The following is a 25363-nucleotide window of genomic DNA, read 5'->3' as shown; positions in this document are numbered from 1 at the left end:
GGTACCTGTGTTCTGTTTTGGGTACCCTGTCCCCACTTCCAGGGGACTGGGCCGTGACTAATTCCTTCCCCTTCTGACGGGCCAGTGAGGGAGTGCAGTAAGAACCCAGCCGTGTAATGCCGAAAGGCTGCACTGCCGGGCCCCCTTACCCGCAATGGCGGCAGCAGCACAAAACCAGCTGATGTAAACATCTGCTGCAGTGCGGATATCGCTGGACCCTAGGAGAAGGGTAAGTGTCCTAATGTTAAGACAGCAGCTATAGTATGTATAGCTGCTGACTTTTAATTTTTAAAGGGGGTGGGCTGACCTCCGCTTTGACGTGACTTTTTATTAAAAATCCTGTTACTGAAGCTCTAAGCATTGCACAATTCTCTTTTTGGTGAAGCTTTAGCACATTTGCACTTTGTTAGATTTCATGTATTCCCACAGGCATTTCGTACTGTTCCACTACTGACAGAGCAATGCTTCAGGCCACAGCCTACATTTAGGGCTCTTTAACCACTTCCCGACCAGCGCACGACGATGTACGTCGACAGAATGGCACGGGCAGGCATATTGGCGTACATGTACGTCCAATATTCGTTGCCGCCGTGCCATCGGGAGCGCGCCGGTCGGGACCCCCGTGAGTCCGGTCGCGGTACCCGCAGACTCGATCGCCGCGGGCATCCCCGCGATCGTCTCACGGAGCGGCCGAATGGAGGAAATGCTGTGTAAACAACATTTCTCCATTCTGCCTAGCAACTAGTGACGCTGATCTCTGCTCCATGTGATTGGAGCAGAGATCAGTGTTCACTAAATGAAAGCCCAACCCCCCCACAGTTAGTAACACACCCCTAGGAACACTTAACCCCTACACTGCCACCCACTGGTTAACCCTTTCACTGCCAGTGTCATTTACACAGGAATCACTGCATTTATATAGCAGTGATTACTGTATAAATGACAATGGTCCCAAAAATGTGTCAAAAATGTCCGATGGGTCCCCCACAATGTCGCAGTCACAATAAAAATCGCTGATCGCCGCCATTACTAGTAAAAAAAAAAATAATAAAAAATTATTAATAAAAATGCTATAAAACTATCCCTATTTTGTAAACGCTATAACTTTTGCGCAAACCAATCAATAATCGCTTATTGCGATTTTTTTTTTTATTTATTTTTTTTTTTTTTTACCAAAAATATGTAGAAGAATACTTATCGGCCTAAACCAGTGATGGCGAACCTTGGCACCCCAGATGTTTTGGAACTACATTTCCCATGATGCTCCACTACACTGCAGAGTGCCAGAGCATCATGGGAAATGTAGTTCCAAAACATCTGGGGTGCCAAGGTTCGCCATCACTGGCCTAAACTGAGGGAAAAAAATGTTTTTTTTATATATTTTTGGGGGATATTTATTATAACAAAAAGTAAAAAATAATGCGTTTTTTTTTTTTTTCAAAATTGTCGCTCTATTTTTGGTTATAGCGCAAAAAATAAAAACCGCAGAGGTGATCAAATACCACCAAAAGAAAGCTCTATTTGTGGGAAAAAAAAGGACGTCAACTTTGTTTGGGAGCCACGTCGCACGACCGCGCAATTGTCAGTTAAAGCAACGCAGTGCCGAATCGCAAAAAGGGGTCTGGTCTTTGACCAGCAAATTGGTCCGGTCTGCAAGTGGTTAACGTGGATTATCCATTCAGGTCCGCCTGTCAGTTTTTTTTTTTTGGCGGACCTGAACGGATGCTCCATAGACTTCTGTGGAGAGTTGGATGTCAGCGGTGACATGTCCGCTGACATCCGACCCGCTCCAAAAAAGTGCGACAGGGGGAAAAACCTACTTTTCCATCCGTCATCAGATCGGGTGAAGACAGACTGTACGGTCCGTCGTCATCCAATCTCCCATAGAGGAGAGCGGTGCTCTGACAGGTCCGTCTGTGCAGAGACAGACCTGTCATCTTCCTGCACAGCGTGATCGATAGAGCGATCCCCCGCTGAGCAAGCAGATGTCCACGGGGCAGATCAGCACGGTTCCGCCCTGTGTGAAAGAGCCCTAACTCTACTGGTAAACAGCCTATTAATCACATGGAACATACCATTAAAGCGGTTCTTCACCCTAAAGGGGAAGTTCCGCTAGTATTATCCCTCCCCCCCTCCGGTGCCACAATCGGCACCTTTTCGGGGGGGAGGGGGTGCAGTTACCTGGATAATCCAGGTAACTGCACCCACTTCCGGCCAGACCGCCGCATGGCTCCGCCCACCGCCGCATGGCTCCGCCCCCCCCTTGTGTTCTGGGAAACACACAGTTCCCAGAGACACAGCGGGGAACCAGCGCAGCGCGACTCGCGCATGCGCAGTAGGGAACCGGGCAGTGAAGCCCTCTTGCTTCACTTCCCGATTCCCTGACAGAGGATGGCGGTGGTGGCTGCAGCGAGACGAGCGATCGCTCGTCATCTGCCGCCGACATCGCTGGAACCTGGGACAGGTAAGTGTGATATTATTAAAAGTCAGCAGCTGCAATATTAGTAGCTGCTGGCTTTTAATATTTTTTTTTTTTGTGCAGCTCCTCTTTAAGCAAAGCTCATCTTGTGCTTTATAACTGCTAACCAAAGATTTTCAGTTTGATAACAGGTGGTGTGCTGGGGCAGTGTTCATGTATGACGAGCCTGTATTTCACTTGCGTGAGGGCAGGCTTTGTCTGATGCTGCCATACTAAGCACATTTTGGGAACTGCAGAGGCTACATGTGTTCAAAGTCCCTTTGCTATGGAAATCAGAGTGCCTGTAATGTTGATTGTATGAAATATTTCTAAGATGATGCAGTGGCAGTTTTTATATACCTAAATGCTATACAAGCTTCTTTTTTTGTGCAGTTCTCTCTAAGTAAAGCTGTTTTTCTTTAGCTCCAAACACTGCGACTGAGGCATCTGTAGAACCTGTTGCTGAATCTAAAGCTGCAGGTATTTACTGCATGGTTGTGCTGTGGGGATTTCTTAGTGCATCCATGTGCAATATTCTTTTTTTCCACTGAATTTAGTTTTGTGGTAGTCAGTTGTGCTTTTATTTTGCTGCAGCATCAAAGACCCCAGCCAATGAAGTACAAACTCCAGGTATAGCCTTTGTGATATCTTAAGATACTGATTTGGTATTTGCTGATTTTCATATGCACATGACAACCTTTATTGCTTCCTTTTTTGTTTTTAGCAAAAAAAAAAAAAAAAACACCTTACCATTCATTAGGTGGGGTGGCTGCACTTCATTTGAACTGCAGGCAGATATAAGGGACACAAATTATATAATTTTAATGGAAACGGTGCAAGTACCTGAATTTGACCTTTTGCAGTCATTTTTCAGCTAAGGGTCCCAGCTCATGTTAAAGGCTTTTTATTCATGTAAGAACCTTTCTCTGTGCTGAAAATGGTGTACTAAGGCCTCATGTACACTGCTGCTGGTAAACGGACCTTTAGGAGCAGTTGGGCATTTTAATCTTTTTTTATTTTTTATTTTTTTTAGCTGCCCTCAACTCTCCTCTGTTATCTTATCCATACGTGAACACAAAGTCGTTTATAGTTGTTTCTAGGCAGTTGCGTTTAGAAAAAAAATTTGGAACGCAAAAAAAACGTTCAGACGGATGTTCAGAGGCATTTGAAATGCCAAATGCCTGTAAACGCGTTAAAACTCACATTTAGCAGCATTTTGTTTAGATGTCTTTCATTTTAACAAGACAGACTTTTTTTTTTTTCTTTCTTTTACACTTCTAGACACAAACGCAGCTAAACTGGGTTTTAGACACTGGTTTCTTGCTGTCAAGTTAAATCGTTCAAGAGGGGCTAGGCATCGCCCTGTGTACATGCTGCCTTAAGCTGACAGACGGCAAAATCGATTACTCTTCATAGCATACGTTATAGATACCAATCGTGAGGTGTTTTGCAGCTTTTGGATTTTCTATATGGGGTGGGGGTATTTTGCAAGAATGCCTAACTCAGGATTGCTTATTCTGTAGAAGTCCCTAGGTAAGCTGGGCAGAAATTTTGTTCTCTTGAATTTTACATTCCAGTAAATAAAGTCAATTTAAATTTTAGCTCCAGAGACAAAGGCTGAACCCTCTGAAGTCTCTGCCCTGACTGTTTCTGAGCCCAGCTCTCCAGGTATCCTATTTGTAATATTAATCTTTGAAAATGGGGAGAAATATATTGAACTGCATTTCATGAATTCTCGACTTAATATTTTGTTTGAAAGGCCAATTTCCAAGCATGCCTTGGATTATTTTAACTATTTAAAGCTAACTGAAAAAAACATCAACTCGCCAATGCCTGCTTCCATATTGCAATTACAGTTGTCCATACTTCACTGGGATGCCTGAAATGTGCATGCTTCTTGCTCAGTGTCCCATGAAGGATGACAGCAGAAAAGTATGAGCCTTTATCGATAAGTCAGCGATGGCCAATGCTGATATCTGTATTCTGATAGGTTCCCTATATGAGTACACAGCAGTCATAACGGAAAATAAAGCCTTGAAGAGAACAACATATATCTGTTTTGAAGCTTTTGATTTTTATCCAGGCATTGCTTTTAGAGTGCAATTTTTCAAACCTGGAGCAGCTATGTATGCAATAAATCAGCTTATGTCTTCAGCTTTTTGTTCGACTTTGAAGTCGAAGGAAAGCAGCTAATTGGTTACCATGCACAACTGCTTTAGATTCGGACTGTTTAATTTTTGAGAAATCCTGTGTGTGTGTGTGTGTGTGTGTGTGTGTGTGTGTATATGTGTGTGTATATATATATATATATATATATATATATATATATATATATATATATACGCACACACTTATTTTTTTCCAACACATCTGTTGCATGCTAACACTAGAGTAAGGGTTTTTATGTTGTAAATGATGATGCATCAGCGGTCTATTTCACAAACAAGTTTAACGTTCGGGAATAGAACATGCGTAGTATTTCCATGAGTACAGCCCTGGGGACAGGAAAACAGCTGGAATTTTATGTTGGCCTTATTTTCAGGCTCTCATTGTCTGAGTACATGAGGCCTTGGGGCTATGTGGTGCTTGTTACCAAGGGAAATGCCCCTTTTGGTTTGTATTTCTACAGTATGAAAATATTGGTCAAAGTATGTAGCTTTAAGCAACGGAGGCACATTAAAGCGTTTAACTGAAAAAATAAAACTGATTCTGTTCCCTTAAAGCAGGCCATACAACACAGTGATTTTTACTGTGTCATTTGGTCCCCTGAAATAGCTGGCCGATCCTACCAGTTTCTACCCTCCCCTCTGCACTGACTCAGACGTGTCAGGGCTGCTGAGCCCTGCTCTGTCTCCTGTGTTGCCCCCCCCCCCCCCCTTCTGAGTGTCTGCTCGTGTCAGCGTCCACACCCTGCACCCCCCTGCTCCTCTAATAGTTGACATTAAAAGCCCCCCATCCCCTCTGTATTAGAACAATAAGTTTCACTGTGTCTGTTTTATAAATATGCTTATCTGTACTGATGACACCGTCTTCCTGTGATCATGTGACTCGGCTCACTCTCCTCCCTGGCTGGCATCGGCTGCAGTGCTTGGCCCTGCCCACTCGAACGGTCAGCTAGGCAGGGGACAAGAAAGGAGGCAATTGATCGCAGGAAGACAAGTATTATCAGTACAGATAACCATATTTTTGAAATAGACATGGGAACTTATTGTTCTAATACAGAGGGAATAGAAGCTTTTTATAGAAGTGACTTAACTACTTTAAGTTATGTAATTGCTATATGACTAAAGCACTTGCCAAAATATGCACCTGCTTCTGGTTTTGTATGCTTGTTTCTCTTCTGCCCCCAAATTTAGCAAAGCTGTTTTTGTTTAGCTCCAAAGAAAGCACTTACTTTCCCTGAGACAACTCTGAAATCCATTATTGAATCTAAAGCTCCAGGTATTTTATATATATATTGCATGGCTTTGAAGTGGCAATTTAATCATGTCCATGTGCAATATATAGAAATCAATTGTCCTGATAATTCAGTTATGATTCTGTTTTGTTGCAGCTTTAAAGAAGTACTATACATGGCAATTATGTCGGTGCCAAAAATTGTACCACACGGCAATACATTAAATACAATCTTCATTTGCAGAAGCACATTAATTGTAATTGCACAAGTCTTATAAGCAGCTACTTTATAGGATCAGGTTTTAAAAGTATAGCGCATCCATGCAGCTCAGGTTTAGTTGTTTGGTCCACTTAGTGATCATATTTCTTTGCTCTAGCTTCAAAGAAGCCACCTACTAAAGTTCCTGTTGCTGACATCAAAGCTGCAGGTATTGACTGACTTCATATGTGCATTGTAGATGTGTTCACATTTAAATGATATTTGACTATTTTTGCTGTTTACACTGTATGTTATATTTTGCCACCACTGCCTATTTTTCTTTTACACTGGGCATTGTCTAGCTTGGAGATCAGCCTTGTACCTGCTGAAATATATTCAGATTTTTGGTCACAGTAGATATTGGATGACATGACAATTTCATTATTTTTCCTGTGGCTTTGATCTTTAATGGCTTAGTTACTGTATTCAACTGTTTCTTTTCTGAGTAATATAAAAGCCATTAACTGCATCATTGAGCTATTTTACTGCAGCTGCAAAATCATAGTAACCTACGTCTCGCAAATTGATAAAGAGGGTTACACTAGTTCCTGAAATTATTATTGTATGATGCCTTTTGCCATAAAAAAAATGCAGTGAATCAGATTCACTTTTTACAATTTTGCTCATTGGAGTTGCATTTTTGCTAGTGACCAGAGTAAAGATGCTGTATTTGCTGGTGCTGATAATAGGCCCAGATAGCCTTGAAGTTGAAAGAGCCAGCACTAAATTTAACTTTTGGTTTATTAGTATCCATGCTTCTCCCATTGGCGCATGCGTTTTTTAGTGATGCACCGAAATTTCGTCCGCCGAAACATATCGGCCGAAAATGCCCTTTTTGGCAATTTGCCGAAAGAGAAAAACGGCCGATAATGGAGCCGAAAATGGGGCGTGGCCTGGGTGGGAGCGGGGCTCCACCCCCGTCCCTGGTGACGCCCATCATGGGGGTGCATAGCGCAGGAGAGCCGCCTCCGCCGCCTGTTTGATCACAGCGCCGGGAACATCACAGCTTTCATTTCAATAGCTGCGTGTTCCCGGCCGTGCGCCGTCACACACAGCCCCTCCCCCTTGTCCGGGCACTTAGACAGACAGATCATCCGCAGGATTGAACGGGATGATCTGTCTATCAAAGTGCCCGGACAAGGGGGAGGGGCTGTGTGTGCCGGCGTGCGGCCGGGAACACACAGCTAATGAAAGCTGTGATGTTCCCGGCGTTGTGATCAAACAGGCGGTGGTGGCGGCTCTCTTCCCTGCACACACTGGCTGCAAAATGGGACACGCTGGCTGCAAAATGGGACACGCTGGCTGCAAAATGGGACACGCTGGCTGCAAAATGGGACACCTCCTGTACCACGTCCTGTCTCTGACCATCTCCTGTAGCGTGTCGCCAGTCTCTGACCACCTCCTGTAGCGTGTCGCCAGTCTCTGACCACCTCCTGTAGCGTGTCGCCAGTCTCTGACCACCTCCTGTAGCGTGTCGCCAGTCTCTGACCACCTCCTGTAGCGTGTCGCCAGTCTCTGACCACCTCCTGTAGCGTGTCGCCAGTCTCTGACCACCTCCTGTAGCGTGTCGCCAGTCTCTGACCACCTCCTGTAGCGTGTCGCCAGTCTCTGACCACCTCCTGTAGCGTGTCGCCAGTCTCTGACCACCTCCTGTAGCGTGTCGCCAGTCTCTGACCACCTCCTGTAGCGTGTCGCCAGTCTCTGACCACCTCCTGTAGCGTGTCGCCAGTCTCTGACCACCTCCTGTATAAAAAATATTTTTTAAAAAGTCATTTTCGGTATCGGTGCTGTTTCGGTTTAGTGTATTTTTTCATTTTCGGTATCGGCACCAAAAAACCCATTCGGTGCATCCCTAGCGTTTAACACACACACACACACACACACGCGCGCGCACTGTACCTCAAATGCCAGGTAAAACAATCCAGGAAATTCTATTTAATTATACTGAATATCATCTCCACAGTGTTCATATACCACATCAAGCCATGGCCATGCTTTTTGGGTGCCTAAAAAAACTTGCATGTTGAAAAAGATCATAATCTGGTGCCTAAAGATCACTTGCACCAGCCTGCCTTTTAATGTGCTTTGGGAATCTCCAATATTTATAAGCTACTTAGAAGTTACTGGTAAAAAATATTTTTCTTTAGAAATGATTAATTCAAACTTGCATACACATTCTAAAAAGCAGACATGGCATACATTATAAAGCAAGGACCGACATCTGAAAACCTAAGATTATAAAAACAAAACGTAGAAAAAATATCCATAGTTCACCCTAATCAGACTAGCATCCAGTCCAAAACATTAAATGCAACAAAGGTACTCGTAAAAATAGTGCATGGCACAAAGGAAGACTTGTGATCATCCTTATGGTTTAATCCTCCTAACCGTTTTGCATGTTGAATCCGGTGTCTAGGAAATTAGGTAATAAGTAAAAAAAAAAGTGCAAAAATGGAGAGAAAAAATTGGCCAATTTAGAATAAAGTTAAATCCTTTTTTACAACACTTATTGGAATTTAAGATGGGCAAGTAAGCATACCAAGAGGAGCAAGTGAAAATAGCCCAGGAAGAGAAGTAACAATTTGTATAATGGATCACATAATTTGTCAGAAGATTGTAAAAAAATTTTTTTACATGGGCTAAAAGGATATGTTCCTAAACCCAGGGACCTCCATAAAGTACGTTTTGGGTGTAAAAAAAAAAAAAAAAAAAAATCACACATTTCTTCATTTTATTATAAATTCAGATCTTGTTAAGACCAGAGCAGTGGCCTATTGCTTAAAGTTGTACAGGGATACTTCAGTTAAAGGTGAAGCCGGGAAAGGTAGATACCATGGCAGCATAGGGGAGAAGAAATCCACGTACAAGTCTCAATAGACTCCACATTTCAGTATGAAATGTTTCTCTCGGACTTTTGGACCGCTGACCTCTTTAGGTGACTTTTTTAAATACTAAGCATACCTTAACCATCTCAATACCAGCATGTTTCTTCATTTCCCAAAAGACTTATTTCACTTAACATTTTGGGGGTTCTTTTATTGTCTTAGCATTTATATATGAGTGTTTTATAACCAAAAGGAAAACATGTCTAGTCATTTTTTTTTATTTCCTTTTTTATATTAAAAAATAGTTATTAACCACTACAGATCCGCGCTATTGCCAAATGACGGCATCAGCGCGGACCTACATTTCCGGGACTACGTCTATTGACGTCGTCCCGGATACGAGCGGCCTGCGCGCCCCCTGAGGGGCGTGCGCGGCGCGCTCTGTGATCGGCGAGTCCGTGAGACTCGCCTGATCACCGATCCGTGCAAGGGGTCGATCCCGACCCCTTATCACGTGATCAGCTGTCAGCCAATGACAGCTGATCATGTGATAGAACGGAGCCGGTAATCGGCTATTATTCCTCCTCGCGCTGACAGCGCGAGGAGAGGAAAAAAAAGCCGATCACCGGCGGCCGTGATCGGGACATCAGTCCCGATCACGGCCAGCGATACAGCTGACCACCTGCCCCCTGCCAGTGCCCACCGCCGTGCCATCCTGAATAAAAGTGCCCCCCATCAGTGCCCATAGTGCCCACAGTGCCACCCACAATGCCACCCACAATGCCATCCAGCAGTGCCACCCACAGTGCCCACAATCTGCCTCAAAGGTGCTGCGACCCAGTGCCGCCCAGCAGTGCCGCCCATCAGTGCCACCTATCAGTGCCCATCAGTCCCATCTATCAGTGGTACCTATCAGTGCCCATCCGTGCCACCCATCCGTGCCACTTATCCGTGCCACCCATCCATGCCATCTTATCTGTGCCCATCAGTGCCACCTTATCTGTGCCCATCGGTGCCGCCTTATCTGTGCCTATTAGTTTCGCCTTAACTATGCCTATCAGTGCCCACCAGTGCAGCCCATCAGTGCCCACCAGTGCAGCCCATCAGTGCCGCCTAATCAGCGCACTTCAATGAAGGAGAAAAATGACCCGTTTGCAAAATTTTATAACAAACTATTAAAACATGATTTATTTATTTATATTTTTTTGCATCTTTTTTTGTTTGTTTAGCAAAAAATAAAACTCCGAGCTGTAACTAAATACCACCAAAAGAAAGCTCTATTTGTGGGAAAAAAATGATAAAAATTTCATTTGGGTACAGTGTTGTATGCCCGCGCAATTGTCATTCAAAGTGCATCAGCGCTGAAAGCTGAAAATTGGTCTGGGACTGAGGGGGGTTTAAGTGCCCAGTAAGCAAGTGGTTAAATAACAGCAAAGAAAGCGCTGTCAAAAAAAATAATTAAAAATAATTAAACTTAATGAGTACGTTGCTGCATAACCAAGTCATTAACACTGCTGAAAACTGGAAAAATGGTAGCGCACTATTGGTACTCTAAAGCACATTCAGAGATGTCAAATATATGTTCTTCTATTGTAGTCTTTTTCTGGTTGGCTATCATATGTGCATCTTTAATCAGATATATGGTTTGGTACATGTATTTGTAATGTGTAAGAAAGGGACATATTTGGCAAAGTTCAAATTATGAAGGGTTTTTTTTTTTCTTTGCTTTTTTTTTTTTCTCCTTGGTATTTTATAAAAACTTATTGTCTTGGATTCAACTCCATTTTCCATTTATTCTGTTGATCTTACAGAAGCCAAGGTCCCTGTTTCTGATGTGCAGTCTTCAGGTATCATCTGCATAGTTGTGTGTGGTGTTTTTTTTTTTTTTTTATTTTTTTTTTTTCCACTAACGCACATTCTTTGCAACTTGGTTCATAGATGCTTTCTCACCTTTTTTAATGTTGATTTTGATAGCATTTCTAATTTTCTAGTGTCCTGCATGTTGTATAGATAGTAAATACTAATATGACACGTTATGTTCATCTCTGCTCCCCAGTATAGTGTGCAGTGCTATAACAAAACAGTTCTTATTGCAGTGATTGTTATATAAGAAGGGATGGCTCAATGACTGACCTAAAACAGGAACACGTTAGATCCCCGTGTCAGGCTAAAATGTGTTCGTTATTAAGATCATACTTAATCTGTGTAATATCTATTACAAATGTACAGTAAAGTGCTTTCACACTGGGACGGTGCACTTGCGGGACGGGAAAAGTCCTACAAACAGCATCTTTGGGGTGGTGTAAACACCGCTCTTGCACTGCCCCTGCCCCTAATGAATCAGTGCTTCACCCCTTTGGGTGCTAGTGGGGGTTAAAAGCACCCCGATAGCGACTGAAAAGTGGCGGTAAAGGGCTGCTAAAAGTAGCGTTTTTTTATCGCCAAGAGACCTGCTGCCCCAGTGTGAAAGCAACCTTATTGTGACATGGGGCATTCAGTAAAAAGCAAACATGTACTTTAGGCATAATATAGGACAGGATACAAAAATATTATGCGTTCCCCTTTAAAAAGGATTTCTGTAAGTTAATTACTAAAGATTTGTTTAAAGGGTTAGTTCACCTTTTTTTTAATAGAAAAAATGTAAAGGTGAACGAATGCCAAACCACCGCTGGGGAGGGGGCTCGCATAAACAGCGCTGACCAGTCAGGATCCATCTGGTCTGGGCTAGAAGCACTGACAGAGATGAGGGCGAATATTGGGGATTTCAAATCCCTGGAATACTTGGCTGGCTGCAAGAGCTCTGACAGTTCAGGGTGGCTGGAGGTGAGTATGTGGGGAGGGGACCAGTGTTGGTTTACCTTTTTACATTTTGTAGGGGTGAACTAACACTCAGTTTAGCTGTGTGTTCTAAATTGTCAGGTGGGCATTAAATGTCTTTTTAAAAAATTCTGTCAAAATGTAGTTGTCCTCTGAAAGTTTAACTTTGCTACAAAGATGTCACTTATTTCATTAGTGATTTACCTAGAAGGTACACTTCAAACAAAACCAGACAACTGTAATGTGTTTTCTTTTTTGTCATGTTTTGCATGGACATAATAACTTTTATCCCCCAATTTTTTTTCTCCGCTTATGAATTTGATGTTGCGCTTTATTAACATGGCTTTCTGTTTCCACTGGATTTTAAAGCTGATGTAGTTAATAGTGCTGTAGGCCAGCCTGAGGTGCAAAGTTTGTCTGCACTGCTTGCCTCTAACCTCATCCATCAAGAATGTGATGATTTGTGTGTGGCATGTGTAGTAGCTCCCTTTATCTCTCCTGAAGACATTGTAGTTATACCTCCAGAAACCTCAGAGTCTGAGGTAATTCTGCCAGCAGATGTGGCCAGTGACTTGGAACAGCCTTATTTTACAGATGCAGCTGGTTGTCTGGAAAAAAAAGTGGCATGTGACCGTTCTGAAACCAGTGCTGATAATACTGATGCAATTAAGATTCCGGAAAATAAAGCAAAGTCTCTTGGAAATTTATCAACCAACTCAATTCCAGGATCTCACTCCAAGCATTTAATTCTAAATGCTTTAACTGAAGAGGGCTTGCCACCAAAAATCAAAACTCTTTTTGAAGATCCAGTTTGTTTTCAAGTCAACCCTGAAGTTGGAGTGCATTTGGATGAGGTTGCTGTAGGTGATGCAAGTAATCAGACTGATGTACACAAATTGTTTTCTAATCTATCAAATGCATGCCTTGGTAAAAGGAACCCTGATGTCACTGATGCACCCAGTTCTGCATTTGATATAACTGAGACTCTGTGTCTGCAAGAAGTTAATACATTTGTCACTTCAGGAGCTTCTCCTATACAAGTAATGCTGGAGGCCAAATTGGATCATCTTCCTGAACATTTGCTTGAATTCCAATTTGAGGTAGGTCCACAGTTAGTGGATAAGTTGCCTGCAGCCTCACAGATTCTGTCTAAAGATGAAGATGTGGTGGAATATAAGACACTAGAAGAAATGCGTATGGCAGATTCTATAATGTCACTGGAAGAAAAAATGCCTGTAGATGAATCGGTAATGCCATATATGGGAGACGTATCGACACCTGCTTTCCCGTTACCATCTGAAACTGAGCTTGCTGTAAACTCTGTGACCCTGGATAATTCACCTTTAGAAATGTTTATGAAACACCGTGAGGCTCATGTGTCTACTGAAGAGCTACAAGCTGCCATAACCAATTTACCAACAGAGGTTGAAATACCTGTTGCTGTCTATAAAACTAGTGCATTTATTTTAGAAGATTCTTCTGATATGAAACTTAAAGCTGAATCTATCTCTCAGGAAGTGCCAGCAGAAGGGATGCCTGTTGCAGGTTCTGAATTAACAAAATCGGCAGAGAAGATGGTGCTGCTTGCTGACTCTGAAATTAAGGTTTTAAGTGTGGTGTCTGAAGACAAACTCGCTGCCAATTATGCAGCCAAAGAACCAACTAAAAATGATGAGATGCCTGTTTCTGCCTTTAAAGCAGTGGACAACCCTGTGATTGACACAGAAGCCAAGGTATCCATAAAAAAGGTGCGTTCTGCTTGCTCCGTAACCAAGGCACTAGCAAAGGAGCTAACTTCCATTGCGGACTCTGACTGCAAAGTGCCAAAAGAGTTAACAGCTGCTGCCTTTTCTGAAACTGAGAAACCAGCAGGGAAAGGACTTATTAGTTCTAAACCAACAGAAGAGGAATCTGCTGCCAACTCTGGGCTTTTGACACTTACTGAAGAGAATGCACAGGCTGCTCACTTAAAAGCTAGCTCACTAACCAAAGATGTGACTCAGACTGTTGACATGACAGTCAAAGCCACCTCAGAAACTAGTGGCGTGGCAGCTTCCAATGCTGAATTTGCTGTGATGGCCGAGGAGGAGGCTTCAGCTGATGACCCTGAACCTACTACATGCCCAGAAGAGGAATTTGTGGCTGCTGTACCAACTAAGGCTCTTGCTTCCTACTCTGAAGCTGCCACCCTGATGGAGGAAGAGGCTCTGGCTGCCGCTTCGACTGAGGAAAATGCCCTGGCTGCTGACTATAAAGCTGCCTCATTGACTGATGAGCCTCTGACCTCTGGCTATGAAGTCCCGGCGCAGACCAATGAGGAGGCTCAAGCTGCTGACTTAGAAGCTGTAGGGGAGGCTGCTCCAGCTGATAACCCTGATGCCGACATGTTGACTGAGGAAAAAGTGTCCCTGGCTGCTTACTCTAAAACTGCTGCATCAACTCAGGAAACTCTTTCCAATTCTGAAGCTGCCAAGGAGGTGGCTCTAGCCACTGATTCTGAAGCTGCACAAGAGACTCTGGCCACAGACTTTGAAGCTGCTGAGGAAGAGGCTCTGGCTGCTGACTCTGAAGCAGTTGAGGCGTTGGCTCCGGCTGCTGACTCTGAAGCAGTTGAGGCGTTGGCTCCGGCTGCTGACTCTGAAGCAGTTGAGGCGTTGGCTCCGGCTGCTGACTCTGAAGCAGTTGAGGCGTTGGCTCCGGCTGCTGGCTCTGAAGCAGTTGAGGCGTTGGCTCCGGCTGCTGGCTCTGAAGCAGTTGAGGCGTTGGCTCCGGCTGCTGGCTCTGAAGCAGTTGAGGCGTTGGCTCCGGCTGCTGGCTCTGAAGCAGTTGAGGCGTTGGCTCCGGCTGCTGGCTCTGAAGCAGTTGAGGCGTTGGCTCCGGCTGCTGGCTCTGAAGCCGCCGAGGAGGCGTTGGCTCCGGCTGCTGGCTCTGAAGCCGCCGAGGAGGCAGCTCCGGCTGCTGGCTCTGAAGCCGCCGAGGAGGCAGCTCCGGCTGCTGGCTCTGAAGCTGCCGAGGAGGCAGCTCCGGCTGCTGGCTCTGAAGCCGCCGAGGAGGCAGCTCCGGCTGCTGGCTCTGAAGCCGCCGAGGAGGCAGCTCCGGCTGCTGGCTCTGAAGCCGCCGAGGAGGCAGCTCCGGCTGCTGGCTCTGAAGCCGCCGAGGAGGCAGCTCCGGCTGCTGGCTCTGAAGCCGCCGAGGAGGCAGCTCCGGCTGCTGGCTCTGAAGCCGCCGAGGAGGCAGCTCCGGCTGCTGGCTCTGAAGCCGCCGAGGAGGCAGCTCCGGCTGCTGGCTCTGAAGCCGCCGAGGAGGCAGCTCCGGCTGCTGGCTCTGAAGCCTCCATGTCAACTGTGGAAGCCTCTGAGCAGAGTGAGGAGGTATCGGTGGATGCTGATAAAGTGATAGAAGATATATTAAAAGCAAGCTCCAAGGCTCTACTAATGGAATCTGCTGCTATATCTGATGAACAAAAAATAGTTCACTTCCATACCACTGATATAATCCTGCATGATGTTCCCAATGCAAGCACTTGCCATTTTGAGCCAAAGCATGCGGACTCCAGTATTTCACTGCCTGCTGATATTTCACTGAAATCTCTTAATGACACTGTTAAGTCTGACTCCCTACTCATGGTTTGCACCACCTCTTTACTCATGCCTGCTTCTGCCGCACCTGTTATCTGCAAAGATTTGGTCCTATCTACTGATCATTCATTTTCTGCTTCTTCTAATGTTTGTTCTTCTCCCCTTCTAGCTAGTAAAGCTGAGGGCGTTTCCTCTCCTACGCAGCCCACTCCAGAGCTAGATACGGCAAGTCCTGCCAAAGAGCTAACCCCTTCTGCTGCTTTGCCTTCTTTAGAGCCGGTGTCCTCTGTTCCTATTTCTATTTCTCCTCTTGTCTCTAAAACTGTCCCACCTGCACCCCCTGCTGAAGATGAGGAAATGCCACCCCTAATTCCTCCAGAGATTCCTGCTGAGGAGACGGCCTTCCAACCTGTTGTGGTAAACATCGCTCCTCCCAAACTTCCTCTAGCCCCTCCTCTGAAGGAGCCCGTGCTGAAGAATGACAAGGGTATTATACCTGGTGTTTTCTAGAACTTCGTTTCAGTGCATGGTGTTGGGCTTAATGCCTTTAAAATATTACTAACAAAGTGTGGATTTATTTTTATTTTTTTAATATGGGTGGTTTTCTTTCCACTTAAATTAAGATGTCGTCATGAAGTAGATATGGCAAATACTGTTTTCCTTCCAATTCTCAATGGCCTTGCAATCAGATTTACTGAAGAAAATATGTGGCTATAAAACTTCATACGCTTAACTATTGTCCAGCCTTCTTTGTGGAATGCACACTCTTCCATAGTTGCAGTTCTGAGGGTATGCTTGAAATATCCCCACTATAATCTTTTGGGGCATGTGTGGGTTTCAATACATGGACTGAAGAATATGGAAAAGCTGTATACTTTAAAGTGTTTCTAAACCCAGGACTCTGTATTTACTATATCTGGTCTCACAGTATACAGAATATGGAAATGAAATTATTAGATATAAACTGCTTTTCTCATCAACCGTATATAGCAGTCTTGTGACTTCTATCAGTGTCCAGCTGAGCTTATAGGAGGAATTTGCATTCTCCTCTGACTGTCCCATGAGGCTCCGTGACTCCTGACGCTCTTTCTGGACAGTGCTGATTGGCCCTGCACCGATCACGTGCACTGTCCCACAAAAAAAAAAAACTAGCACAGCAGAGTGCCCCCAAGGCTCTGTACTATCAGCAGATGGACTGGAAACGATGGAAGAAAGGGAGGATCACAGTACAGCCTCAAACTTCCTTTTTACACAATGCAGAGGATTACCGTATATACTCGAGTATAGGCCGACCCGAATATAAGCCGAGGCCCCCAATTTACCCCCAAAAAAACTGGCAAACTTATTGACTCGTGTATAAGCCGAGGGTGAGACATGCCTGTCCATCCCTGTGTGTGTGTCCGTCCATCCCTGTGTGTCCGTCCATCCCTGTGTGTCCGTCCATCCCTGTGTGTCCGTCCATCCCTGTGTGTCCGTCCATCCCTGTGTGTCCGTCCATCCATCCCTGTGTGTGTGTGTGTCCATCCATCCATCCATCCATCCCTGTGTGTGTGTGTGTCTCCATCCATCCATCCATCCATCCCTGTGTGTGTGTGTGTCTCCATCCATCCATCCATCCCTGTGTGTGTGTGTGTCTCCATCCATCCATCCATCCCTGTGTGTGTCTCCATCCGTGTGTGTGTGTGTGTGTGTCCAGCCTACCTTTGTCCCGAGCCTCCGTCCCGTGCCTTGCCTCCTTGCCTCCGTCCCGTGCCGTGACTTGCCTCCTTGCATCCGTCCCGTGTCGTGCCTTGCCTTGCCTTGCCGCCGCCGTCCCGTCCCGTGCCGTGCCTTCCCTTGCCTCCGTCCCGTGCCCTCTTCGTCGGCGGCCATTGTAAAGTTCAAAAGCTGCGCCGCCGCCTTCGCCTGTGATAGGCGGAACACTGAATTTCCCAGCAGCCTGTGTTCCGCCTATCACAGACGTCGTATCATCCTCGTCCGTAGTACGAGGATGATACGATGTCCGTGATAGGCGGAACACAGGCTGCTGGGAAATTCAGTGTTCCGCCTATCACAGGCGAAGGCGGAGCCGGAGGCGCGGCTTTTGAATAGAATGGCCGCTGTCTGTCTGCTCGACACGCTGATCGAGCGGGCAGACAGCGATGACTCGAGTATAAGCCGAGGGGGGCACTTTCAGCCTCAAAAAAGAGGCTGAAAATCTCGGCTTATACTCGAGTATATACGGTAACCCCTTAGGTTTCACAGTGAATATAACAAGCATGCTTTATTGCATATACAGGCTGATTTTACTGTTGCGGGTTTAATAACACTTTAAAGAAGTTCTGACCTGTTTAGTCCGGACGGTGAACGTGTCTTTAAGAGAATACCACATGGGGAATTCATACTTTTAAAGTTCACTTATACTTTAAATTACTAAATTTATGTAGTTGCGTATTATTTTATTTTTTTAAATTAAAGTGAACAAAATTATATTTTTTTAATAATGCTTTTGTATTTTTATGCAGGATTCACTATTGAGCATTGAGGCAACAGACCTTTATGAAATACAGTTGTTGTCCATGTTGTAGTTTTGAGGTAGATCTCATGGCAAGTGCTCAGAGTATTGCAGTGAGGTTAAATTTGTATGAAGTGATCGTGTCCTTTAGGTGAGCCCTCCCTTAAAGAGGAAGTAAGCCCTGATGGGTTTACTTCCTCTTTCATTCCCTGCAAAGGTAAAGCATATGGACTACTATGCATCGCATAGTAGTCCATTATGTGTCACTTACCTGACACTGTCTATGGCACATGCACCGTAGACAGCAGTGCCTGTCTTTCGGCAAATATCTCCTAAACCATGTAGGTTTAGGAAATATTTCTTGGACCTACAGATAAGCCTTAATCTAGGCTTACCTGTAGGTCAAAGTTGGTTGTAAGAGTTTACAACCACTTTAAATTTTTGTAGGTTAAGTCTGAGAAACCTCTCTATTAGTAAAGGCTTGGTAAACTCTGGAAGGAAAACAACCCAGTTTTAGCATGATTTTCTGTTGCTAACATTTTATTGGAACGCTTAAGGGCTGATGCAAAAAAAGGTAGAGCAATTTCCTAAAGCAGCCAGTGAGATTCATGGTTTTGTTTCCCAGTAACTGCAATTTGACTGGGGCAACGAATTCTTTGCTTTTTTGTACAGCAGCCCAAAAATAACTACCATGAATAGATTTAAGTGTATGTTATGTTGAGGTCTCTGTTCTAGGCCATCTTGCCTGATGTCTCCAGTAATGTTGTCTGTGCTAGTTTGGTCTACTTTAGCCTGGTGTGCTTTTGTCACCCTGTTCTTTTGTCTAGTGGATGGTGTGTTCAAATAAACCATACTTCACAATGGCCATATCAGTTTTTGTTTTTTGGCATAACAAAGTTAGGCCTCTACTGGCTGTTATACAGGATTTATACAGGATTTATATAGCGCCAACAGTTTGCAAAGCGCTTTATAACATGGGGGCAAGACAGTACAGTTTCAATACAATTCAATACAGGAGGAATTGGAGAGCCCTGCTCATTAAAGCTTATAATCTAGGACATAGTCATTTTAGAATGTACTGTGCCTAATTCAATTGTAATTCTGAATTCTGCACCCAAGTTCTCCAACATAGCATCAGTAAGTATACAATGTGTTTTTATAGAGAAAAGACTCAAGTGCAGAGTTTGATAAACTGGCGAAACACACTTGATTCTTTAGTATTCTTATTGTGAGCCAGGTGTTGCACCAAAAGCAGTCTTGTATTTTGTGTAAGATTGTTGTCTGTTTTGTGTCAAGTGCATGGAATATGGACATTTTACATTTACACAGTGACGTTTGATTTGTGACATGTTCAAGAGTGCGGGTAAATGCCACTAAGGTCATCTATCCAGGCTATTTGAATTTTATTTTTTGCTTATGTGTGATATTTAAAATGTAGATTATTTTGGCAGTTTAACCTAAGCTTTTACCTCCTTTTTTATAGGTGGTTTGCAGTAATGAGTCCCAATTCTTCATCTGTTATAACAGAAGTCTAATTATGATTATTTGACTTTTTGGCAGGGTCGGGAACAGAGTCAGACAGCGATGATTCTCCTCCAGAGTTGGAACAGGACTCCTCACAAACTTCCACACAACAGGCACAGGTAAAATGTTTAACAGATTAGTGAATTACTTTTCTCCCACTGGCAAGATTTATTGGGATTATGATTTTTTCTATTTATCATGTGACAGTACTTTCCAAAATGCTTTGGACTTGGCGGAAAACTGACACTTTTTTTTTTTTTAAATAAGAAACCTCATCTGCTTTTTTTTCTGACTTGAGTGTGTGTAGAAGCATATGCCTAGTGGCATTTTTTTCCCCATCTTATCTTCTAAATGCAGTTGACCCTAGATGTCCAAAGAATAAGCATTAAAGTGCATGTCTGTTCAAAAAGACAATATTCAGTACTATTCAGTAATATTTTGTACTCAATTCCATGTTTATCCCTTTACAGTTGCAGTAAAGTACAGTTGCAGTAAAGTACAAAAAAGTGTTTTTTCCAGAAATACAGTAACCTCCTGTATACTCTCCATTTTCTGCCCTAAAATCTCAAGTAATGTTGGTGCTACACAGTTCTCCTATGGACTATGGAACACCTCCCCCTTTGTTATAGATAGATGTGTTCTGTAGACTCATATAAGAATAGGGATGAGCTTCGTGTTCGAGTCGAACATACGTTCGACTCGAACATCGGCTGTTCGGCAAATTCCGAACGTTATGGGCCGCTCACGGCCCACAATGCACTGCGCCATCGCAGTGCATTGCTGGCTTATGATTGGCCAAGCATGCACTGTGACCCCCGCATGCTTGGCCAATCACAGCGCCGGCAGCGAGGAAAGCCATGATTGGCCACAGGCAGGATGCCTGTGGCCAATCATAGCTCAGGCTGTGTAGTACACGCCCCACACTATATAAGGCCGCCAGCGCGGCGGCCTTGTGTAGTGTGTTGGCGTCTGTAGCAGTTAGTGGCTGTTCTGTGTACCTTCAACACAGTATACACCGATCGTTATCGGCCAATTTTTTGCGTTCTTGCTCTTCTATAGCGGTTGTTGTCTGCGTGCCCTGAACACAGTATACACCGCTATATCCACCTATATAGCTCTTCTCTAATTGAGCCATCTGCAGGAGTTAGTGGATGGTGTGTGTGTGTGTGTGTGTGCTTCCAGCACAATATACACTACCCAATTGCTGGTTTTCCCAACTCCCTTCAGGCCATTACCATGTCTGAAAGGCCAGCAAGGAGAGGCAGACAGGCGCGAGCCGATAAGAGGGCAAGCAGGCTCTGTGTCTAGAGACAACAGTGCTGGTCGTGGATGCGGTGCATCATCATCAGCACGTGGCCATGGGACACGCTTGTCCTTTTCAGCAGCTGGACATGTTGAGCCACAACATGCCAATGACTTGGTAGAGTGGATGACCAAGCCCTCTTCATCCTCCTCATCCTCTCACCCAGGCTCTGGGTACTAGCAAAGCAGCTGCCAATGCATAGTCTTCCCTCCTCTCAATGTCATCATCAGTGACTGCTTCCCTAGACCCACCACGTCCTCCTGAGGAGTCTCCTGAACTCTTTGAGCGCAGTGTTGGGTACATGCTCCAGGAGGATGCCCAGTGTTTTGTAGGCTCTGATACTCGGCTAGAGGAAGGCAGTAGCGTAAATGCAGAGTGGATGCTCAAGGACAGCAATCTGGCAGTCATGTTCCACAAGCTGCAGCATACTGCCAAGTTTGCTGCAGCGATGAAGAGGGAGGGGGTGATGAGGGCACTGACTCCACGTGGGTGCCTGGTACGAGAGAGGAGGAGGAGGCACATGTCCAACGAGGCAGGATGCCCTCCGGGGGCCAGTTTAGGGGCAGCACACCGACTGAATCACACCGCAGAGCTCCGCCTGTGCAGGGCGCTGCCTCTGCGCGTTATTCTTTGGTATGGGCCTTTTTTGAGATGAGTGCATCAGATCGCACCGCTGCTATTTGCAACATATGTCTCAAGCATATCTCGCGTGGCCAAAACATCCGCTGCTTGGGCACCACATGCTTGACCAGGCATATGTTGACCTGCCATGCAGCTCGTTGGCAAGCGTACCTCAAAGACCCACACCAAAGAACAAAGCGGACCTCTCCTTGCTTCTCATCAGCTGGGATCTCCAACCCCACTAGACCTTCAGTCCTCTCTGAAACCTGCTCTGAGAGGAATGAAGGTGTAGAATTAGGTGTGTCACAGCAAAATGCTTGTGGGCACCCTGCTAGCAGTACACCCACGTCGATTATAGCAGGCAAATGTCCCTGCCCCAGCTGCTGGACCGTCGAAAGAAGTTCACTCCCAGCCATCCACATGCCCAGCGGTTGAATGCTAGCTTGGCAAAATTGCTAGCACTTCAACTGCTGCCTTTTCTGTTGGTAGACTCGGCCCCCTTCCGTGAGTTTGTACAATGTGCGGTTCCTCAGTGGCAGGTCCCCAAATGCCACTTTTTCTCACGGAAGGCGATTCCGGCTCTCTACCGGCATGTGGAAGGCAATGTCCTTGCCTCGCTGGACAGGGTGGTCAGCGGTAAGGTGCATATTACCGCTGACTCGTGGTCCAGCAGGCATGGACAGGGATGTTACCTGTCTTTCACGGCCCATTGGGTCACTTCTGGCAGCTGGGAAGGATGCAGGACAAGGTGCAGTAGTGTTGGAAGTTGTTCCGCCACCACGCTTCCAAAATGCTACTATTGGTTGTGACACACCTCTCTCCTCCACCCCCTCCTCTTCTTCTTCCTCCATGGCCTCTTCCAGTGCTCTTTCCTCAGAACCAGGGGTGCTCCGTAGGCGTTCCAGGGGCTACGCAAGTATGCAGACAAAACAATGCCATGCCGTGCTTGCGCTGGTTTATTTAGGGGACAGGAGCCACACTGGGGAGGATGTTTTGTCAGCTCTGCAGGAGCAGGCCGAGAGGTGGTTGACGCCACGCCAGCTTAAGCCAGGAATGGTTTGCGACAATGGCACTAACCACCTCTCCGCCCTCCGACAGGGACAACTGACCCATGTGCCCCGTGTGGCTCACGTCCTTAACCTGGTGGTGCAGCGGTTCATGGGCAGGTACCCGGGCTTACAGGATGTCCTGAAGCAGGCCAGGAAAGTCTGTGTGCATTTCCGCCGATCAATTTAATGCCTGTGCTCAGCTGGCTGAGCTCCAAAAGGAGTTGAACCAGCCCAAGAACCGCCTTATATGTGACATGCCCACCAGGTGGAACTCAACGTTAGCCATGCTGCAGCGGCTGCACACGCAGCAGAGGGCACTCAGCAGCAGTCTTGTAAGGATGATTTACAGTCCCAAGAAACCCGTGGACTTGTACGTGGCTGGGAGGAGGTAGCTGCGGATCATGTTGTCCTTGGTGACCCAGAGGACTCGACCGAATGCCTCAGCTAACCTACGCTGCATGGCCTTCCTGATCCTGCAAAGCCTGCGGAAGGATACTCGTATTCTTCAGATCAAGGAGAGGGACAATTACTGGCTGGCCACTCTCCTTGATCCACGGTACAAGGGTAAGGTTGCCGACCTTATCTTGCCGTCGCAGAGGGAGCAGAGGATGGGACATCTCTGGGAGGCCTCGCAGAAAGGTCTGCAACGCGTTCCCAGAGACTGGGAGGTTACAAACTCCTGGTCCTTGACAATGTGTTGCTGAGGCATCGGTCAGAAGGAGCGGTGGAGAAGGTGGCCGTCTGACCGATGCTTTCAGACAATTTTTTAGTCCGCAGCCCCAATGTATGATCGGTTCCAGCAACCATCGCCAGCGTCTGATTTACATGGTGCAGGAATACCTAGGGGCAAGGTCAGACTTGGACACCTTTCCCACCAAAAATCCTCTGGCTTATTGGGTCTTGAGGATGGATCACTGGCCAGAGCTTGCACAGTATGCAATTGAGCTACTGGCCTGTCCTGCATCCAGCAATCTTTCGGAACGCACCTTCAGTGCTGCTGGTGGCTTTGTTACCGATCACAGGGTGCGCCTGTCCACCGACTCAGTTGATCGACTGACCTTCATCAAGATGAATCAGTCTTGGCTCACCCACAACTACCAAGCACCTGAAGCTGATGTAACCGAATAATTTTTTTAGAAATATCCCATCCCTTCAAGACTGCCTATGCTGAGTGACTGTCCTGTTATCTTGATTGTCTATCCTCTTCCTCCTCCGCTGATATGTTGGAAGAACATTTTTGGTTCTGGGTGATGCCACCAGCCCAATTTTTCTGCCCCTGTTTAATTACAATTTTTGATGCAATGCTTTGCAGCAGGGCTCATTCCTGCACTACAACTAGAGTATATGGGAGAGGTTGCAGTGTCGTGGCACCAGCAGCCCAATTTTTCAGCTCCTGTTTAACAGGGGCATGTAATTACAATTCTTGATATAATATTTCACAGGAGGGCCCCTTCCTGTGCCCACCCAGAGTAACTGTGAGGACTTAGTGTTGTGGCACCAGCACCACAACCACCAAAGGTCAATTTTTCTACCGCTGTTCAACAATGGCATGTAATTACAATTCTTCATATAATCGTTCACAGCAGGGCGCTCCAGTGCCCACCTAGAGTCACTTTGAGGGCTTACAATGTTGTGGCAAAACCAACACCTTGTTCCGTCATTTCTGCAGAGCATATAGGGCAGGCCCCTACTTTCAAACATCCAACTTACAAACATCTCCTACTTGCAAACGGAAGGAGACACAACAGCAAGTGAGATGAAAAAAGATGGACGGCAAAACAAATTATACAGGGGTGATAACGTGATACACTTTAAAAATGTATCAGTTGAAAATTACAAACAGATTCAACTTAACACAACAAATCTACACAGTCCCTGTCTTGTTTGCACCGCCTGTATACTGCTGTTCTGAGTATATATTTCCCTTTTTTAATATGGGTACGGGGTTCCCCTTAATATCCGTACAAGACCCAAAGGGGCTGGTAATGGGCAGGGAGGGGCTACCCATGCCATTTTTCTCAATGATTTTCAACCATATTGCAGGAACCAGATATAAAATTAAAACCGCAAGCAGTTTTAAATTACGTTATTTCCGTTAAATGTAATTTTTTGCAGGGACTATTCTAAACACGGGAAACACGTGGCACTTCACAGGCATACTATGGACACCCCCCCGCTTTTTTTTTTTTTTCACTTTAATCGTCATTAAAATCCGGTGTTCCCGCCAGAACGTCCATTTTTAAAAACATTTTAGGCATTGACCCATGTCCCCTGGGGCAGGAGCCAGGTCCCCAAACCCTTTTTAGGACAGTATCGTGCATATTAGCCGTTAAAATTAGCACTTTTAATTTCGACCGTTCGAGTCCCATAGACTTCAATGGGGTTCCAACGTTCGTACGAATTTGGGGTCCATTCGAAAGTTCTGGTGCAAACTGAACCGGGGGGTGTTCGGCTCATCCCTATATAAGAATTTGACAGTGCTGAAAACACTGTCCATAGGCTAAGTTTACCTTTTTAAAAAGTAAAATGCACAGATTTTTGCCGGGGGAAAAAAAGGTGTATTTATTGTGTGAGCCTGTAGAGCATTGCACCAACAACCGGTGGACTGCAGGTGCAGTGTCAGGCTCCTGCAGACACTCCAGATTTCTAGTCCATACCTCTGTGTGGGCTTTCTGCTTGAAAGCTGGAGGAAGTGTCACTGGACCATGAGGGTGCTTACAAGGGTCCTTGTAGTCCATGGAAAACTACAAGCTATCCGCCATGGTATGTAGTTTCTTCATATTCCTGTATATGAATGATGTGACTGTGCAAGCAGAACCCTGCACAACCACACTGATTTTGAAATGTTACAGCAGGTGTGGGGAAGAGAACCCCTGCCCATTGCTTGGGGCGGCTAAATATAGGTGGTAACATGTAACCTAGAAGAAAAGTAAGAAAACGGCGATACCTTATGTAATGCAGCAAAATACCTGATACCAAAACATTGGTAAGCACCAGAAAGCCCAACAATAAAATAACGGATTGGAAGGGTATATTTAT

General features: G+C 45.4%; 1 protein-coding gene across 50 annotated transcripts in view; it reads left to right on the top strand.

Moving 5' to 3' along the window:
* The window catches only part of NACA (nascent polypeptide associated complex subunit alpha), a 57469-nt gene that overhangs the window by 23740 nt on the left and 8366 nt on the right, over positions 1-25363 (top strand). For 6 of the 50 annotated variants that reach the window (XM_077483507.1, XM_077483505.1, XM_077483498.1 and 3 more), the window contains 3 exons: positions 10750-10785; positions 15503-15820; positions 19388-19470. In XM_077483507.1, the coding sequence (XP_077339633.1) occupies positions 10750-10785; positions 15503-15820; positions 19388-19470 (437 nt within the window). Of the gene's footprint in view, positions 1-2881; positions 2939-3052; positions 3089-4060; positions 4127-5833; positions 5900-6231; positions 6283-10749; positions 10786-15502; positions 15821-19387; positions 19471-25363 lie in introns of all 50 variants that reach the window. The other 44 variants (XM_077483517.1, XM_077483511.1, XM_077483530.1 and 41 more) reach the window with 24 other exon arrangements.

Source organism: Lithobates pipiens, unplaced genomic scaffold (assembly GCF_037356315.1).
Source record: "Lithobates pipiens isolate NorthernLeopardFrog02 unplaced genomic scaffold, aLitPip1_a1.2 Scaffold_16, whole genome shotgun sequence".
NCBI classification, from domain to species: Eukaryota; Metazoa; Chordata; class Amphibia; order Anura; family Ranidae; genus Lithobates; species Lithobates pipiens.
The sequence above is the reverse complement of the archived record's forward strand: the minus strand, read 5'-3'. Positions and strand labels throughout refer to the sequence as shown.